Source organism: Pelmatolapia mariae, linkage group LG20 (genome assembly GCF_036321145.2).
Source record: "Pelmatolapia mariae isolate MD_Pm_ZW linkage group LG20, Pm_UMD_F_2, whole genome shotgun sequence".
Taxonomy (NCBI): domain Eukaryota; kingdom Metazoa; phylum Chordata; class Actinopteri; order Cichliformes; family Cichlidae; genus Pelmatolapia; species Pelmatolapia mariae.
Window position 1 is genome coordinate 32,438,266 of NC_086244.1, and position 20,741 is coordinate 32,459,006.

The following is a 20,741-nucleotide window of genomic DNA, read 5'->3' on the forward strand; positions in this document are numbered from 1 at the left end:
AATAAATAACTGAAAAGTGGGGTGTGCGTAATTATTCAGCCCCCTGAGTCAATACTTTGTAGAACCACCTTTTGCTTCAATTACAGCTGCCAGTCTTTTAGGGTATGTCTCTACTAGCTTTGCACATCTAGAGACTGAAATCCTTGCCCATTCTTCTTTGCAAAACAGCTCCAGCTCAGTCAGATTAGATGGACAGCGTTTGTGAACAGCAGTTTTCAGATCTTGCCACAGATTCTCGATTGGATTTAGATCTGGACTTTGACTGGGCCATTCTAACACATGGATATGTTTTGATTTAAACCATTCCATTGTTGCCCTGGCTTCATGTTTAGGGTCGTTGTCCTGCTGGAAGGTGAACCTCCGCCCCAGTCTCAAGTCTTTTGCAGACTCCAAGACGTTTTCTTCCAAGATTGCCCTGTATTTGGCTCCATCCATCTTCCCATCAACTCTGACCAGCTTCCCTGTCCCTGCTGAAGAGAAGCACCCCCAGAGCATGATGCTGCCACCACCATATTTGACAGTGGGGATGGTGTGTTCAGAGTGATGTGCAGTGTTAGTTTTCCGCCACACATAGCGTTTTGCATTTTGGCCAAAAAGTTCCATTTTGGTCTCATCTAACCAGAGCACCTTCTTCCACATGTTTGCTGTGTCCCCCACATGGCTTGTGGCAAACCGCAAACGGGACTTCTTATGGTTTTCTGTTAACAATGGCTTTCTTCTTGCCGCTCTTCCATAAAGGCCAACTTTGTGCAGTGCACGACTAATAGTTGTCCTATGGACAGATTCCCCCACCTGAGCTGTAGATCTCTGCAGCTCGTCCAGAGTCACCATGGGCCTCTTGGCTGCATTTCTGATCAGCGCTCTCCTTGTTCGGCCTGTGAGTTTAGGTAGACGGCCTTGTCTTGGTAGGTTTACAGTTGTGCCATACTCCTTCCATTTCTGAATGATCGCTTGAACAGTGCTCCGTGGGATGTTCAAGGCTTGGGAAATCTTTTTGTAGCCTAAGCCCGCTTTAAATTTCTCAATAACTTTATCCCTGACCTGTCTGGTGTGTTCTTTGGACTTCATGGTGTTGTTGCTCCCAATATTCTCTTAGACAACCTCAAAGGCCGTCACAGGGCAGCTGTGGAGCTGTTTTGCAAAGAAGAATGGGCAAGGATTTCAGTCTGTAGATGTGCAAAGCTGGTAGAGACATACCCTAAAAGACTGGCAGCTGTAATTGAAGCAAAAGGTGGTTCTACAAAGTATTGACTCAGGGGGCTGAATAATTACGCACACCCCACTTTTCAGTTATTTATTTGTAAAAAATGTTTGGAATCATGTATGATTTTCGTTCCACTTCTCACGTGTACACCACTTTGTTTTGGTCTTTCACGTGGAATTCCAATAAAATTGATTCATGTTTGTGGCTGTAATGTGACAAAATGTGGAAAAGTTCAAGGGGGCCGAATACTTTTGCAAGCCACTGTATGCATAACTCTCTGTAGGTCCAGCTACAGCAGTGCAGTCATGAGGTTTCAGATGAGGCACCTTTATTATTTTGTCAGTCATTCTGTTGTAGATTAGCTGCTGTGCTTGTGATCAGTCATGTTACAAGATCCTGCGACAGTCTCAGCTGAAGCTTTTGTTTAGCAGCATTATTTGTTTTTGTGTTAATGGACTGAATGTTTGCTGCACTCTGTATTTTCACTGTGTGTGTCTAACCTCACATCCTACACTAGAATACTTTGAGTCAACAATTGCCTCCTCTGTATACCAATGACTGCAAGGTGTCCATGTCCTGTGGACTCCAAACTCCTACTTACCTTCTGTATTTTTCCTAATAATTAGAAGATTAGTTCACCTGAGGTTGCATTTATCAGATTATTTTTTTAATATACCAATACAGAAAACCTTTGAACCTTAAAAAGGTTTTTGTTGTTTTTTTGCTTTATTACCGGTATGACTGTGTTGGAAACAAAATAATGACACACTGCAGGTGTAGGAATGACCTCTGGTAAATGGACTTTTTCTTATATAGCGCTTTTCTACTCTCTGAGAGCACTCAAAGTGCTTTATACAACACGCTTCATGCACCCATTCATCAAAGCTTTTTTTTTGTATGCCTAAGTGCTTTATATCTAACATTCTCACACACACATTAATACTCTGACGGATGCATCAGAGAGCAACTTAGGGTTAGGAACTTGACCAAGGATATTTGATATGAAGACTGGAGCAGCTAGGGATTGAACCACCATTAGTCGATCAAAACTTCCTGTTAGCAGATGATTCTCTACCTTCAGAGTTACAGCCACCCCCTGCTGTGTACAAGACTCCTCTAATTCACATTGACAGCACAATGTGCAGGAAAAAAACATTTAGATCTTAAGTCCTATACAGATCAGTCGTGTCACTGAAATCACTGGCAGGTGAGGTAACATTACCTGGTTGCTGTGTCACCCAGGGGTGAGATATAACAGGCAGCAAGTGACCAGGAGGTTCCTAATGTTTTGGAAGCAGGTACTAAAACGTTCCAGGCCCACAGGAGTGCTACTGTAGCACAAATAACCTTGATGCTAGCTTTGAAGTAAAAAGGTCACTGGATTGGATTCATCTAACTGTTGACACGTACCCCACACATCAACATTGTGGCTGACCACAAACAAGTCTTGCTTGCAGTGTACACCCTGATGGCAGTTGCCTTCTTCCAGCAAGACACCATGTGCTGGCAGTGTCTATAAAAACAAAGTGTATTTATACATTTCAGAGGTTTTGTTTGTTTGTTTTTAGAAAGCAGAGTGTAACTTCTTGTTAAGGATGGATCATTAACTCAATCATATTTTCTCCTTTAATTTAGTAAAAAACTAAAATAATTAAAATTCCTTAAAATAAAAAAACAACAAAACAAAACAACTGAATAAATGTGGAAAAAACAATGACTTGATTTTTTGTCCTTTAAACCTTTAAGTGAAATTCTGTGTGAAGTGTTGTTTGTAATTAACACACAAGAGACAGGATCCGGTTTAAAAACTCTCTCAGTAACTCTATTTCTGTATTAATGTACAACCGTTGAAAATTACAGCTTTTTTTTGGTATTTTCTTTTTTTTCAATTTTTTTTTAAAACAATCTATCTATGAAGAGCCATTTTCCAGAAGAAAAGTGAACAATGTCAGCAGGGAAAGGAAAAAGAGAAAACGAGGGCAAAATAAAGTATAGGGGGATGATAGAAAAGAAAGAGGAGAGATGGGACGAGGAGAAAAATTAACAGTTTGTTTTCTGCAGCGGAGTGTTTGAGCGTGAGTGTGTGGGCGTGTGCATGCCATGTCAGTGGGAGGTGCTGTAGTGTGTGTAAATGGCAGAGATTACACTCACAGCTTCATAACAACTTCATGATCTGATCAGCGGAGGTGCTAATGCTAGATTTGCAATAGAAAGGGATCATGCCGGCTTGGATCTAGATTAGCTGAGCACAACTGAGCGACAGCATCAGAATGTGGAGACCAGAACGGGACTGATTCGGTAGTTCTACTTCGGCCATAACGACTCTTTGCTGGCAGCGGTTGCTGGAGCAAAAGACAAAACAGTGGAGGGAAGGTGTGTTTACTATAAAACACTAGTGACTGAATCTAAAGAATTGAATGTTCAAACAAGTGTTTGTTAAAGAAATGAAACCTTCCCTCCAGCATGATGCAGGTTCTTGCATCCTATGAGAGGGCTGTGGCACCCATCATTGAAAATATCACTCTCCAACAGCGAGAAGATGATGCACTACAAACCCCAACAACAGAACTTCTACACTCAGTGTTTTCTTCCCCCATAAAAATATCTGGAGAGGAAACTAAATTTCAGCTTTGCATGTGCAACTACCATCAAGTGAAATCTAGCCATTATGGTCGCTGTAACACCACCCATCTGCACCTTCTGCTTAAAGAAAAAAATAAATAAAAGAAACAAAATCCTCTGCCCAGCTTTTCCTCATCTCTATCAGAACACAAGCTTCTCCATTCATGGCAGTTTGACTAGAGATTATGACACAAAAGGTCACCAGCAATTTTTTGCAAAAAGCAGCTCTGCTCTCTTTTCATAAGGCTTCACTCTGCTTTCAGGTGCTGGTGCCAGTGTCTCGATGTTTACTGACAAATAAAAAGCAAAGCAGCTGACAGAATACCTCTGAGCTTTGACCTACACGATCAGATCTGAAATGCTGAAACCAGTGTAACCGCGGTAAATGTGATGCTTTGAGGCAAAAACCTGTAAACGGGGCGGGGATGATGAAGAGGTACGGCTGATACAATCGTGCCACTCTGTGGCCCTGCAGCCTTATGGGAGTGAGGGGGAGGGAAAGATGGAAGCAAACAAGTGAGTGCAGTGAAGCAAAAGGAGGGGGTAAAGTATGACTGCACCGAGGCGTGGTCATGGAAGGAAGTAAAGGTTAGGAGGCAGGGAAGGAAGAAATTAAAGAGGGAGATGCTGGTGCTTTGCAGTCGCGATGGAGCTTCAGGTGTCGTGGAAATCCTTCAGCAGCGTGCGTCGCCTCTGCTCAGCAATGTGCATCTGATTTTCCAGATCCTGCACAAAAAAGAAAAGAAAAAAGAAATCACTCACTATTATTTAAAAAAACAATACTTTTCTGTCAATAAAAATCATATGAAACACTGAAATCCAAAACTCATCAGTGAACTGAACCATCTAATGGATCTCAGTAGGATCACTTATTCCCTTGTGTCTGACATCCAATGTTTATCAAATTAATGAGCCATGGACTTGCCTAAAACAAAAAGTCACCTATTTTACTTGGAAATCAACTCAACAACAAATAAATACTCCACCATGCTTCATGTGCTGTCATTACTTGGATGTAATGAAACCAGCAACAGGTTCCCATGGCTGTCATCCTCCTGTAGTTTTCTCGTCTTAGAGACATAATGCATTTCCCCTCCCTCCCATTGTTTAGTATACTCTCTCACCCCTCTGTCACTGGCGCTGAGCTCTCCCTCGCCTCCTCTCTCGTAGCTGTCGGCTCGCTCGACCTTCCACGACAAGTTTTCTATCTCTGCTTCCAGCTGGGCCTGCTGGTACTCAAACTACAGAGGACACATGGAGGAACACAAACATCAGGTCAAAAGAATCACTTCCCTCACCTAAAGAGAAATCTGCCTGAAGTCACAATAATGTTTGTTGAACAGATACAAAGTCAGTGGTAGGACAGTAAAAGGTAAAAGGAAGACACTGAAATCACAGCTGATATTATATCATTTATTGAAGCTTGTCTCTCACCAGTTTCTTGCGCGGGCCTGACTCCATGTAATAGGCGTAAGGGTAGGTATACTGCAGTGTGTAGCGACACTAGGAACAAGACAACATGCAATCACAACACTGCACAGGCTTGAGTTATTTTACTTTGCATACAAAAACTCAAATTTGTAAAAACTTGATTTAAAAATTTTTAAGCATCACAAAGTTAAACTTTATCACCATCTGTATATACTCAACCCAAGCAGCACATATGTTGCATGTGAGGCATTTTCATAGACATGTTACAAAGCAGATTTTCACTTTGAAATCCTTTAAAAGCAGAAAGGAACCAGTTGATCAGTGCAGTGTTAAAAGTGTATTTGCACATTTACACTGACCACATGCTGGGAGACCACATGCTCAGTGTGTTTGTGAATTCTAGTTAATCAAAGATGTTGAGTTATTTGCAGCTCAAACTTGACTGTAACTATGATTCAGCCCAAAGGAAATGAATAAATAGATCATGGTTGATATTTTTTGTTGTTTTTTTTCCCCTATGTGCATCTGCTTCCCCATTTCTGCATTTCCACCTCTGTAACTCACTACCCACGCATACATGCAGCCACAGTACCTTTGCCAGTAGCTTTGCAGCGTTATGCAGGTACTGCCAGTCGATCCAGGTTCCCAGATTGTTCATTACTCTCTCCTGGATCTTCTCCTGAATCCTCTGGTATGTCTGAGCTTCCAACTGCAGAGATTTGTTGTGATTCTCCCACTGGTGGGAAAAAAATTAAATATTAGTTTGTTTCTAGCAGTACGGCACTTTTTAAATGGGGTGCAGAATCTTTTAATTTCCAATGTCCCACAAAGCTTTTATACAATGTTAAGCTCCTTCTTGTCTAAAAATGTAGGTTTGTTGACAGTGTAAGAAGCTGTCAACCCAGTAAAGCTTCAGAGAAAATGAAATTTAAAAAAAAAAAAAAGAGGTTTGTATCAGAGTGTTTGGAAACAGGACATAAAAAGTCAGGTTTGTTTAACCTGGAGCCTTTCTACTGAAAAACAGCTTACCCTCTCAAAGTAGAAGAGATATTTCTTGAGGGCCTCTCTGGCCTGAGCCTGCTGGCTCTGGTTGACTATATCAGGATTTTCTTTGTAGCGACTGCACTCGTAGTATTCACTGCCATGAGTCTTCCAGTCTCCAAGACACATCCAGCAGAAGTCTTTCACAGGAGAAAAAACAAAACAGATTTATGGACTCTCCACAGCACATGTTGACTTCACAGTACACACAAGTAAACCAAAATAAAAAAGAGAGAGAGAGAAAAAAGCCATAATTATAACTTCAGTTCTTATTTCTAGTAGTCTAAAGAGGATGATGTGATAGAGTCGTGGATAATATACTGTTATGTCAATGAATGACACAGAGATTGATTTAACCACATTTTTGTGTAACTGATAATTGGAGTAGCTCAGAAGAAGCCATGTCTGCTAGTCCGCCAAACCGCAGCTTCTAACGTTTTGTTTTCAAGAACACAGTAGCAAGCTGTGACTGGGAATTTCTTGGAAATGCAATCATTATCCCAGATGGATGCAAATTGCTCCACAGAATCCTTCTCTGAATCATAGAAGAGGTGTGACATTTTGAGACAGCCAACTCACCGTGTTTGCACTTGGAGCATTGCTGAAACAAAGAAAGAAAAAAAAGGAGGAAGTCAAATTAGTGAACCAGAAACCTGAAAACACAATAATTTAAGATTCACTAGGACCGTGAATCAAAGCCATTCGGCAGATCACACAAGACTAATGAACACAATGCTGTCACACATACAGCTTAGAGACTTTAATAAATGAAAAGCAAACACAAATAAGTAACATCTTTCTGGAATGATTCACTCAAGTGGCAAATGATTAGAGTTGAGGACAGCAGCTTTCAGAATGTGAATGTATTTTTAGTGTTTCCTGTGTTCTGGGAAAGTGTGAATTTCAGCTCTGACTCACCATGTGATTGCACCCTCCATTCTTCTCAATGCAGATATTGCACTTAGGACACTAGAAGACAAACAGAGCTCTTAACTTCCTACTCCGAGCTGAAAATCTGCAGTGTTTATACAAATTACATTTTCAAACTGTGCAAGATTTGTGACCAACGGAGAGTTCAAAACGAAAGTAGGTGTGCAGGCGCACAAGTGTGTGCAAGCAACAGCAGTTACAGTACATGCGCATATCAGTGTGTTTACATGCAGATGTTCTTACATCTTTAGTGTGGGCGCTGATGTAGTTTGCAGTCTCTGAGTCGTCTGCACATTTGGTCAGCCATTTCCTAATTGTTGCACAGTCTGTGGGTGCATGATACATCTGACGGCATTTGAAACTGAGGAAAAGATAACAAACAAAGACAGTGATAAGCTTCCCTGATTACAGTGACATAAAAAACAGACCGAAGTTGAAACTGAGTAAAGTTCTCAGGAAAAAAATATGAACCAATTACAGTAGTGACACAATTCCACCATATAAAGTCTGAACAAGTAACAGATTCTGCAAATAATTCACCCCATAGCTTCTGGATTCATAAAATAAAGATTCTAATAATAATTAAAAAAAAAAGTGACATAAGGGGAAAAACTTCAGAGGATAATTTTTAGTTAAACATCTGTATGTGAAACAATGATCCAATTTACTAATTCATGAAAGACGATGTTAGCTCTGTGCATATCTGTAAATGTGCAAGTTTTTAATGTTTTGAGCCTAGATAAAAACATATTTAAAAACAAGTTATAAAGCTGGTGAAATCTGTGAGAAAATAAAGAGAAAATAATAGTAATCTGTGTCTTATTTTTATTTTTAGCAGCATGTTATTCTACTAACTTAGCAGGATTTATAGCCAGCACAAAAAAAGAAAAAAAGAAAAAAAAATATATCAAAAAACAACAACACCCCCCTCCCAAACAAACTAACAACAGTATAGTAATGAGACTATGAATAATCTACTTTGTGTGAAATTGTTACTGTAATTTCAATGTGTCACTTACCAGAAGACTTCACTGCAGCGGCTACACTGCACTCTACGTGCCCGTGGCTCCTGCACTTTGATGACCATGGGACAGTCTGCACCTGGACACAGCTGCAATTGGAAGTGACTCTGCAGAAAGCACAAAGACACAATTAATGAATTCACCTCCAATGTAGGCACAAGTATCTGACATAAGACAACCTTGGTAATTAATTTCAACTGATGATGTATTTCTTTATCATCTGAGGGAATGATTGCTGGAAATGACTGTCTGATTGAGATATAAGAATTGGCATTAACAAAGATACCTAGCTGGTGAAACAGACATATATACAGGAAAGAAGTCAGATTTCATGCTGTGTGTGGAACATTCACTGATTCAAAGCAAACACAAATAGGCCAACTCAGTTCTCACTGCCTCTCCAGATGCTTCTCATTCACTATACATGCAGACTTTGACACAGTATCTGAGCAAACACAGAGACTGTCACAGACCTCGACATAGTCTCTGAAGAGGTAGCGTCTGTATTTGTCCTTGAGCTCCTCTCCTGGCAGCAGTGGCAGGACAAAGTCTTCTGGCATCTGCAGGGAACAGTCCTGAGCCATACACGAGATACCTGAACACAAACACGTGCACATTTATTACAGTCCTAAATCACCGACAGTGAGACAAATAAGATGTAGACAGTGACTACAGAGATCTCTGTGTGCTTAATAGTACAAATAAACCCACCCTTTAAATTTAATTACAGCCATCCAAAAGTTCCACTGCAGCCATGTTTGGCCTAAGTGGGCTGGTTTCTTGTGTTACACTGACCTACAACTAGACTGGGGTCATCTGTCACCGCAGACCCTTCCTTAGTGCAGCTGATATAGAGACACTTATCTGACTGAGGAGGGCTTGGTTACATGGACTGACTTTATCAGAGAGACTGTTAAAGGCAGTACAGGGACGTGCACACAAACATCCTCACACATCTCACTGCTAAAGCATTTGCACTCCCACACACATGCAGCTACAGGGAGCCTGGTAAACTATGCACTTTATCACACATAAAATGTACAAGAGCTGAACCCAAATATTGGACTATTCTGATCATTTGGATCTCAGCTTAGGTGTCTGACCTCTCTCTCAGTCACAGGAGCGATCGTCAGGCTTCACTTCATCTAGTTGTTGCTAACACAAGTTCGTAACTACATTTACCAACTTTTTGTCAGAGTGTAAGGTGTTCCTCTCGTCCTGCGGCTACGCTTGCTTCTCTTTTTCGTCTGCTGAGTGAGTAACAGTGAGGAGCAGCAGTAACCGCTCATGGAAAAGAAAGGTATCTGGCACAGGTCTACAGTATAATGCTCAAAAAACTTAGAAACGATCAATGTACACACCCACACACCCATCTGCCATCCTGCTGACACAAGCACACTCTTTCACAGACACACACTGATAAATGAGGCTTCTGCAGGAGCATGTCTGCCTGTTTAACTCCACACCAGATGGAAATCATCAAAAGGTCACATTACACCACCTTTATCTTCCAAGTCCAAAGACATTCTTTAATTTTCCACACATGTAGAAGCACAAATAAATATGGACATCCGGGATGTGCAGTGTTTTCTGTTGGTAAACATGGTATTGCTGGGTGGCTGATGTAGCGCAAATTAAACACCACTCTGCAAACTACGCTGGTTTGGCAGTAAAGCAAAGCAGATCAGAGGCTGAAACTGTGATGAAACCCTTAGTGGACAAATACACATACCAGCGCATAAATATACAAAGTGCAGACATACAGATTCTTGAACAGACGTTTGGGAGCTCTGATCAAACAAACTGTGACTCACTCCCACTCTAATAACCACTCTGATGACTAGAGAGATGCTTACAAACACGCTTGCTGTGTACTCACCCACTCCCGTGCCATCTTTGACCAGTACGGTGCAGTGCTGCTCCCAGCATGCTTTACAGAAGGAGTGCTGGCAGGGCAGTGCCAGCAGAGAGTCTCTCCGTACGACCTGTAGACACACACCACACTGGAGGGACTGAGGGGCCTGAAAGAGAAATCGAGATTATCAGCCTGATGAACCAGAGAGCTTGTTGGTAAGCTCAAAGTTTCTGACAAGAGCAGTCAAAGGTCATTTTTATTAATATAGTCCGTTTAAAACAACAAATACACATTAAAAGACAATAAAGAAAATAAAAATACAATAAACTTCTTAGCTCAATGGTAAGTAGAAGTTATTTTTTAAATAAAGATTTAATAAAGACAAATTTCACGTATTAATATAAAGCCAGAGTACTCTGATCAGCTGTGTTGGTACAAGTGGATTATCTGGTGCATTACAATCACAGTTACTTTGATGCAGATATGAGTACAGAGTTGAATCAGTGACAACAAATGATTATACCCCACTCACAGTGACTGATTTGCACGTGCTGCTGGGCTGGACCAGAGCGTCTGACAAAAGCAGAGACGAGTTGGACTTATATCTGTGGAAAACGTGGATAGAAGCAGAGGTCAAATGAGGAACTCAACAGCACAAACAAGCACATTAAAGCTGATCAACAAAGAAGTGGATGTTAAATGCCTGAAGAGATATCAAGTTGAATGTGTTACTAAGTATCAATGAGTACTAAAAGTAACTGTAATTTAAGTTTATTAACTTTTTTGATACCGTCTGCCGTAAGTTGTTAAAAAAATGACAGGCTTAAAAAAACAACAACAAACAAACAAACAAAAACCATGTAGTCTGTGCAGTTTAAACACAAAATGAAAAAGAAAAGAGTGTCAGAGTGAACTAAAATGTGTGTATGTGTGTGTGTGGGGGGGGGGGGGGGGGGGGCAGATGCAGAGTGATATTACACAGGAAGATGATGAGATAAAAACAGTGAAGAAGAGAAAGTGCAAGGGCAGAAAATAAATTTGAGAAAGGGATGTGAAGAACAGATAGTGTAAAAGAAATTCTGCAAAGATGAGAAGCAGTGGAGACATACCTGTCCAATATCTGTGAAACCTGCCAGTGGAAATGCACTAGGATCAGTTTTGCTACTGACGGTACAACCTGTGGGAGAAATAAGGGACACAGAGATGTTGAGATGTTGCTTCGATGATGTCCAATTCTAAGAAATAAAAGATTGCTTAAAAGATTGGTGCGTGACTTCCTTTGTTGAAAGACTGCTACTTGAGCTCTGTGTGTAATTCTACAAATGACTCAGATCATTTGGTCAAAACGCTGCATTATAGTCCTGACCTACAAAGGTTTCCTCCTTAGTAATACCTCTGCTACACAACAAGCGACTTAGTGGCAAAACACAAAAGTAGACAGTTCGTTCAAAGTAGTGAATGTAGAGATTTGATGAACTGAGCTTACGATAAAAAAAATGCCATTACAATTTTATAATAAAGAAAAGACACTCCAACTCTTCTTAAATGTAACGCTGTCTTTGTGTTTTAAACTCTTAAAGTACCCTTAGGACTTATTCCAGCAAAAGCACTGAGACATACTTGTTTATTTCACCTAGTGCCATCAAGAAAAACACATGCCTCAGCTCTGCTAACAGGGGACTGCAGTTGTGCTGTGCAGCTGTCAAATTTGACTGTGTGGAACTGTGAGCAAAGTTGATGGAAAACAACCTGTCGACTTAGCAATGTTACCCAAAACAGGTGACCTGAAGAAATAAAGATTTTTTTTTTTTTTAAATCTTTTACAGATTATGTAAAAATGAGAAAAAGGGTAAAAGCCCAGACCAAAAGTTTCACTCCGTTCTTTATAACATCCCACTGACAAGTATCACAGTTTGTAAATGTTTTCACTTCTTGTTTAGGGAATTTCTGCCTGTTTTTGACTGCAAACACCTTCTGAAAGATTCTTGCACTTTTCAGGTCTCTCCACTGATTTTTGATCTGCAACCCTGCCTCTTTTAGACTTTGAAGTACTTTTACAACAAGAGCAGTTGAAGCCATTGTCTTATTTTTAAACACATACTAATAATTGCTTCAAGAATTTATTGAAATACGACTGAAGTAAATCCACTGCCTCTAGCTGCAACACACGCCCAAATCCATCCCTGCACTTAACAGCAGGGGAGATGTTTTCAATTAGTCACCCTTTTTCCGACAATCAAACCTTCACTCATTGTCAAAATGTTTTACTTTACATTCCATCAGTTCAAAAGACTGGTATTGGTGATTTATTTGTTTTTTATGTTCACCTGGAACCTTCTGACAGCAAGTTTTGTGAACTAGACCTTCAAAAAAGTCTTTTGCAGTTAACCTCCTAGGACCTGGTGTCCACATATGTGGACATCACATTTCAGGTTGTCTAGACCAAATTACTAAATTTTGCTCTACAAGAGCCTGACATCCACTTACGAGAACATTATATTGCCACTGTTCTATCGAAATTTAAAGCGAATGTCCTCATATGTGGATCAAATTTTTCTCAAGAACAAAAATCATGTTTAAAAAAAAAAAAATAAAAAAAATCTGATAAGTCTTTGTTTTTACATTGATCAGGTCCCAATCAGCCCAAATAGCAAAGAGAAATTAAAAATGCATGCCATGAAAGAGTTCGGGTCTTAGGAGGTTAAAGGAGATTTGACTTGACTATATAGTGATGCTATACATGGAGTTTGAGACTTCAACCATTCCTGAAAACTACATCTTAATGACATAAGGAGCAGAGTAAATGGCCCCTAAAAATGCTGTGCCATCTATTTTCACACATGAACATGCGAAACATTGTTCTAAGGTGCGTTTTCCCACAGGTAACACACACCACAAGCTAGTCTGCATCAGCTGAATTCTAACTACTGGAAACACTGCCTTTTTCTTTTTCTTCTTTTGTTTTTAAAGCCAAGGGGGCTGCATGAGTAAAGCATGCATGAGGAAGGATGCAAGACTGCATGCCACCGCATGCCTTCCTTGACTCTTCTGCAACATTTCCTGTTTCTCTCTTATCCACCGTTCCAATAGATTCTTCTCCAATTGAAAAATAAATAAATAATAATTTGCTTCATTTGATAAATTTACCCAACTGCAATTTTGTTGGTGATCCATGATAACTTTGTACCTGCGATTTACTGTTTCTTATGAAACTTTGTAAACAAGAAATAAGTTCTTATGAGGCATGACGGTCACCCATACTGAATTATCAAACTTTTTTGGGGGGGGGGAGCAAAAAAAACAAACAAAAAACACACTTGCACCCTGCTTTTGCCTTTCAGATTTTGATTTCGCATACTAAACAAAAGTTTTTGAGAAGAGTGCAGCTCCACTCACCTTCAGTGCGGCAGCCACAGTGTTAACCTCCTCCATCAGCACCCGCTGGCTCTCTTTGTAGGTCAGACAGGTGAACTGGTACTCCTCTGGATCGAAGGAGTCGGCGCCTTGTTGCTCCACATCACTGGCCACTCCGTCGTAGTATCCTGCAATATCACCCGGATCCTCCTCTTCTCCTCCATCATCCTCATCCTCCTCTTCTGAGTTCACCCCGAAGTCTTCCTCGTTGCTATCCGACGCCTGGCTATTCATGTCCACAGACATCCAGTCGACTGATTTGATAACCCGGACAGGTAGACTACCCGCCTACCTGTCGGATCCTACTCGTCCAATGAGCTGAAATGGCTTGACTGATGCGCCACCTCCTCGTTTCTCCCCGCCCTCTTTCCACTTTCTCGTGCCACTTCACTCTACGAGACACCGTGCCTTCCCGTCTGCCTGAAGCGCATACACAGCGCGCTCAGCAGCAGCGGAAGAAGCAAAAGAAATCACACTCCCCGTCACTCATTTGGAAAGTTTGTTTGGATAATCTGAGAAAAAAGGAGAAAAAGACTGGAGAAAAGGGGAATGGGGAAAAAGAAAGTTGAATAAGGAAAATGGAAAAAAAAAAAAGACAGAGTTAGAAAAAAAGTGGATAAAAGGTGGATAACATTTCCTGATGATCATTTGTTTTTTGGAATTATAGACAATTTATTTATTTATTTTTAAGAATGAGCAATTCTAGCTTCTTAACCCAAAACAAGCCGTTTGTCCACGCCTGCCCTCTCCCTTCAAGTTTCATTTCCAAACACCATTTGTGTGCATGAAAGACAATAAATACATAAGTAAATCTAGAGACGATGCCTGCATTATCACATGGTAAAATACACTGACACAACATACGCAATAAGTCACTCAATGTTGACTTTCTTATTTTGGTGAGAGTCTCTAATGCCATTTTCTCCGTTTCAACAAAGTAAAAATGTACAATGAAGTGAGCACTATGGCTGGGCCATATCATACCGTTTACGGTAATACTGGTATAATGTTAGCCCAGCCATAGCTTGGATAACGTGATATCGATTCATTAAAATCCTGAATCGATTTTTAAATATAAATTTATTTTGCCCTCAGGTTAAACCTAACAAAATTTCAACAACCACCAAACAGCTAAAACAGTAAATGAGAGCAGGTACACGGATTCTGCACAAAGACGTAAACACAAAGCGCGGACCCGCCGACGCATCAGAATCAGTGAGATGTCGCCTTTCTCACCCGACGGCACGGACACAGTTGGGGCTGAAAGCTGACAGCTCACTGATTCTGATGTCCGCGCTTTGTGTTTACGTCCCTTTTGCGCTAGATTCTGAAGCTGCAGGTTTGATCTCCCTCCAAACAATATTAACTGAACCAGCAGCAAAAGAAGATCCAAACTACGCTTCACATAAACATCGTCATGAATTCCCTCTTCTTTTTCCTGTTTTGCTTCCACCACGATAAAAATCACACTTCATGCAGAGCTCGTTGTCTCTCTCTCTCTCTCTCAGTGTACTTCAAGAACAGTTTCACATCTAAAAATCTGTTTTCTGCATTATTCGCTTACTTATTACGCAAAAGTCTAGTGTTGTTTACAGCGCTGTCGGCCGCTGTTTTTTTTCCTTTTACTTACTTCTGACAAGAAAGCCTCATTCCTGCCGTTCAATAGGCTACTGAACAAATTTAAACTTTTTAAAATTATGCAAAATTGCAAAACGCTTAGCTGCATCTCTAATAAAACATCTGCAGCATCAGGTAATGTTCATATGTTGACTAATGGTTTTCTTTTGTTTTTGATCTATTGCAGAATATTTTTAAGGTCATCTGCTATAAAATCCCAGGCCAGGAAAATCTTCTTCATGTTTTTCTGTGTTTTATCCTCAGTTACTTTGACACAAAGGCATCTGCTGTGATGCTTACACCTTTGATAAAGTCTCGCAAGTGTCAGCTTTCTTTTTATAGACAAAAAAATATGGAAATGTACTGATGTGTGATCAGAATTATAATATTTCTGACTGTCTGAGTCAAAATTTCCCCGATTCGAATCGAATCGATTCGGGACCTTGTGAATCGGAATCGAATCGATTCTAGAAATCAGTGACGACACCCAGCCCTATTATACATGGTTATGCTCAGGATATGTCGGCCAATTTCCACTGGAAATGCCTTTTGGTTAAACTGTCAGTGAGGAATTTGCATTTGCACTGTTAAATTTTTATATAGCTTTAATGCACATAAAACACAGCTGCTTGTTTATGTGAAAATACATTGATGGGGTTTTTTTTGCACTAATAAAGTTGTGGAGTTGTAAAGTATTTTGTCTCGCATCAATTGTATCATCAGTTGTATCATTATGGCAAATTTTCAAATATATATTGTGATAAATATTTTTGGCCATATTGCCCTGCCCTAGTGAGCACGTAAATAATCTATAGTATTGTGCAAAAGCATTCAGCCACCCATCATTTCTTTATTTTTTCATTTGAAGGAGCCAGACTTTCTTGTAATTGTTTAAAGTGCTCTCGAGCAATAGTTCTCCAGGTTTTCTGAAGATCTTTCAAAGAATGTTTTTTTTTTTTTTGGGGGGGGGGGGGGGGGGTTGGCTGCTTTTCACTTATTTTCAATGCAGTCCTTGTGCTTGACTATTTCCAGAAGACTTTTCTGTTTGTTTGATTGTTAAGCTTCTTAACACTGACCTACAAATCATTCAAGCACTAAAGAAGGCGCCTAACTCAGGATATGAACCAGTGTTGTGTCTATACATAACAGACAACTTGGCAAAAAATAATTGTAAATATACCTGCACGCACTTTGATACCAGCATCCTGTCACAAAAACACATCATTTGTTTCCACTTATAAAAATAATGCTAAAGATAACAGTTTGTCAGGCATAGAAATAATATTTTGCCCCAACTAGGTGATTCCCAAAATGCTATAACCCAAAAACTTGGCATAGATTGGCAAAAACATGAGGAAATTAAACAATTCGAGGACCAAAGAAGAAGTGGCAGGCCTAAAAAACTATTAATGACAGATGAAAAGTATCTGATACACAGCGGAACACTGTCAGTCATGGACTGGCCTCCCCAGAGCCCGAACCTCAACATTACTGAAACAGTGGGATCATCTTGACAAGAGAACAAAATGAAAGGCATCCAAGATCCAAAGAAGAGCTTTGAATGTCTTCAAGGAGCCTGGAGAACTATTCCTGAAGACTACTTTAAAAAATTACAAGAAAGCATGGCTAAGAGAGTTCAGACTGTGTTGACAAATAAACGTGATTTTTACAGACTACTGTAAATAAATCCCTTCAAATTTTTTTATTACTACATAATTCTGTAAATATATTACATACTGCAAAGCCAAATTAAACAACAAAACAAACAAACAAACAAAACACGCATTGACAGATAAACAAAGATAAAAAATAAAATTAAAAAAGCCTGAGTAATAAACTCTAGTTGGGAAAAAAAAAGAAAAAAGGAGGAACCATAAAATAATAGAAATCATATTTGAAGACATAAAAGCTTATGATTACAAGCTGCAGATAAGGTTGAACAGGGCTTTCACAGCTGTCAAACATCTACTACCATGATATCTTTTCTAGGAATCTCTGAGTAATACCTTGGAACACTGGCTCACAAGGTCAAAATGTACTTAAAAGAATGGCAGCAAATACAATATAATGATCAGTTATCATCCTCAATGTGGTAGAAAGCAAATGTCCCATAATCTCTAGAAAATTGTGTTCTGATAAAAGGGAAAAAATAAAAGACAGATTAAAATGTTTCCCCAACAAACCAATTGATTTAAAATGATTGTTACTAAATTAAACAAAAGACAAAAAAAAAAAAAAAAAAAAAAAACACAATTAAAAAAAAATGCCTGTGCCAAAGTTTAATGACAAACTGAAGTAAACTGGAATGAACTAATGAACCACATAACAACCTAATCACATGTCTTCTTCCTGGGGGAACACAGATGGATGAGAATCATAGAGATACTGGATCAAATGAATTTGACCACCATTACTTTTGACCGTTAACAATACTGACTTTCCTAGAGTGTGGTGAACTGCATCAAGCTGGCAGCAGTCTTTGTGAGATGTGATTAAATACACTTTAACTGGAAGGTAGATGGTGGATTTTAGTATTAATTTGTCCCCGTTATATGTGGATGAAATGTTGACTTCGTGATTAAAGTCATTCTGAACAGAGGACCTGGTGGCTCACACACTGAGGAGAGCCTGAAATGACTTTTTGTGAAAAATTCTCAATAACACACTTAAATGGAGTCGTACCACAGAACAAGTCAGGCAGACCAATTGCTAGTTCCCAAATTTGGTTCATTTACAAGAAAATGTGGTCTAATGAGAAAATTAAATCTTGTTATAGCTGACAAGCTAGAAAAAAAAAAAAAAAAAAAGGAAGATGATGTTAAGATGAACAGCTGTGACTGGATTAAATCCATGGTCCCTAACTTCAAGGGTTCATAGTTCAGTTACACTTACATGACTCAGCTTCTCACATCTTTCCCAAGGATGAACCTTCCTGATGTTTCTTTGAATGCTGAAATACTTTTGCATCATATTATTCTACTGAACATCGAAAAGATCCCATTAAACCCAGACAATCACAAGCACGTAACAGTATAGCTGTGATGTACAACTGGATTCAACATATCAGAAAACCAGGTTGTTGTTTTGTTTTGTTTTTTTACCCAGACTAGCCCGACTGATATCATACAGATATTAGTCGATTTACAAATCTGATTATCTGATATTTATACATACACATATACACACAATATTTTTGTTTTACCTTTCAGACACCTGAAATAGATTTCATTAGCATCTGTTCAGTGTAACTGCGTTTACTCTCTGTTCAGCTCTGCTGAACATCATCAGCTGTTGATGTTAGTGTTTCCAAAAATGTGTGTTGCCAACAGTGAAGTTAACAAGTCCCTTCAGGTGGTCAAAGTATGCAACGATAACACTCATAACACAGGCGAAAGGTGTTTCACCAGACTCTTCTTTACTTTTTACATTTTCATTTATGAGTCATAAATATGCAAGCTTGTTTGCACCACAGGGCCTGGCACAGCTAAGCCATCATTTCAGGTCATATCAGAATTTCGAGTTCTGATATGAACAACTACAAATTTTGAGACAATGCCCCAAAGTTTCATTATCAGTGCTGGAAACAAGCTTCCATATTATAAACACCAATACGCATAGATAACTCCTACTTAATTCTAGCCAGTAATATTGGACCTCCAGTATATCGGCTGGGGTCTAACACAGACAGATGCTTTATATAAACTGTATTTACTTTCTAAAACCAACGCTGCACATAACTTTACGTTTTTTAAAAATATGGGCGAGAAGCCTGCGTTTTTTTACTTCTTGAGAAAACGTGTGTCTTCGCCGTGTAATACAAAGTAATCCCCCCACTTTTGAACGGAAAATACACTGAGGATAACTAAAACAGTGACAGCACAAAGGCCCCCCTAGTAGGCTTATTTCGACATGTGATTTGATCAACAGACACGGGATCAAAGACGACTGCTGGCACCGGTGTTCAAAATGTGACTTTGTAAATATCCACTGGACAGAAAACAAGGTTAGCTGGGAAAGCCTGCCAGTCGGCCCCGGCAGACAGACGAACGCTCGCATTCCGCCCGATCCAGGATAAAAATAGGCAGCAAACTGGGTGACACACATCTTGCTAGGCTAATGTATTACAGCGACTCAGCACAGGTTTGATAACAGGTCTTGTGGGAGGATGAAGGTAGCGGGGAGTCGAGATTAAATCACGCAAATAAGCACCCGGTCGTGCCTGGACTTCAGCGTTTCGGCTCAAAGCGCCTCTGAAGTTAAATCCACACAACAGCTGGCTAACTTACCGTTAGCCGGATTAGCTCCCTGGCTAGCGTGCTGGTATTTCTGTTGAGCAGAGGAAGTCACGCAATTGCAAACCCATGACTCGGACGAGTTACGACTGTTGAGCACCTTCATAACACACTTGCAAAAGTTTTCAAGGAACACTTTTAATGTGTTCCCCAACAAGAATTGACAACATAAGAGCTAGCCAGGTAGCCACCCCTCCTCCTCATTCCCCTCCCGCTGTGCCTCCGCCTCTCATCCACTCTAGTCCGGGGATCGAGATGTAAACAAGGGCCTCTGGAGAAGCTCGGGAGCAAAGAGGCACATTTACACAACCGCTGCGTGAATTTCCACGGTTTAAAGTCGGTGGGGTTTACCTCTTAGTGCAGAGTCAAGTCAGCCCGCGGTGACAACCAGAGGCGAGTTTGGAGTAAGGAAATCCTAAGAGCGATTTACACTCTTTTGCTTGGCTGGTAGGCGGAAGATAGACCGTTACAGGGGTACTTAACAGTGACGTCACGTCCGCGTTTCTCTCGCAGCCTTGCTCTCTCTCTCTGTAAAGAAAGATGCAGCACTTCTTGTTTTGTCCGGTAGTATTCAAGCACCAAAGATCTGCTTTGTTTTGTTCCAAACATGCATCTGGTTAAATGCATGTTTTGATCAATATAATTTTCCTCGGATGTTTGACCTTCACTGTGCAGAGAGATTGATTTATTGATTTCATGCTGCAAAGAGGTTTAATTCTAAATTCAAATTTCTCAGGATACTGTAGCCTATGTCCACTGTATACAGTCGATGGTTTACACACATAGAAAATTCTCTCCCGGCATATTGCTCTTATAACGTGACACCTAAATCCCATCCAGGTTATAAAGATTGCATAAGTAACTGTATAGTCTGGGACTGTGTTTCCTTATGCCCGTTCAGTAATCTAAAAATAGTTACTTTTGGAAACTTCATGTTTAACAAACGCTTACAAGACTAAAGCTCTCACACAGTGCAACATATTTACCTTCGTAATTGAGCCAGGTTGACAGAAAACTGGCAACTGCTCTTGTTATCAGCCAGAGTACTTGTGATATTTCTCAGTATTTATTAAAAATCTGATTCATGTATAATGCAAGTTACCATTTGTTGCAGCTAGAAATTGCCTCTGTTAGCTATACAGCACAATCCTGTTTTACATTAATGCACGATCAATAATAATCTAATTAAATCTTTTCCCACACGGAGTACTTATTTTTTTTATTATTAGTGGTACTTTGGCGATGATACACGGGTTGTTTTTATCTATGTAACTGTAAGAAGGCTTTTACTTGCACCCGAGTACTTTAGGATT

At 39.9% G+C, this 20,741-nt stretch overlaps 1 protein-coding gene across 1 annotated transcript; it reads right to left on the reverse strand.

The window, feature by feature from the left end:
- Positions 1–2,988: 2,988 nt before the first annotated feature.
- arih2 (ariadne homolog 2 (Drosophila)) lies at positions 2,989–19,900 on the reverse strand. The gene is made up of 15 exons (XM_063464434.1): positions 19,780–19,900; positions 13,502–14,053; positions 11,215–11,282; positions 10,638–10,710; positions 10,130–10,271; positions 8,724–8,845; positions 8,248–8,357; positions 7,472–7,589; positions 7,217–7,267; positions 6,878–6,899; positions 6,287–6,438; positions 5,850–5,993; positions 5,261–5,329; positions 4,951–5,067; positions 2,989–4,552 (listed from the first exon to the last, which is right to left on the reverse strand). Exons 2-15 carry the CDS (start codon positions 13,763–13,765, stop codon positions 4,481–4,483), a joined length of 1,524 nt encoding a protein of 507 aa, XP_063320504.1. The 5' UTR covers positions 13,766–14,053; positions 19,780–19,900; the 3' UTR covers positions 2,989–4,480.
- Positions 19,901–20,741: the final 841 nt, after the last annotated feature.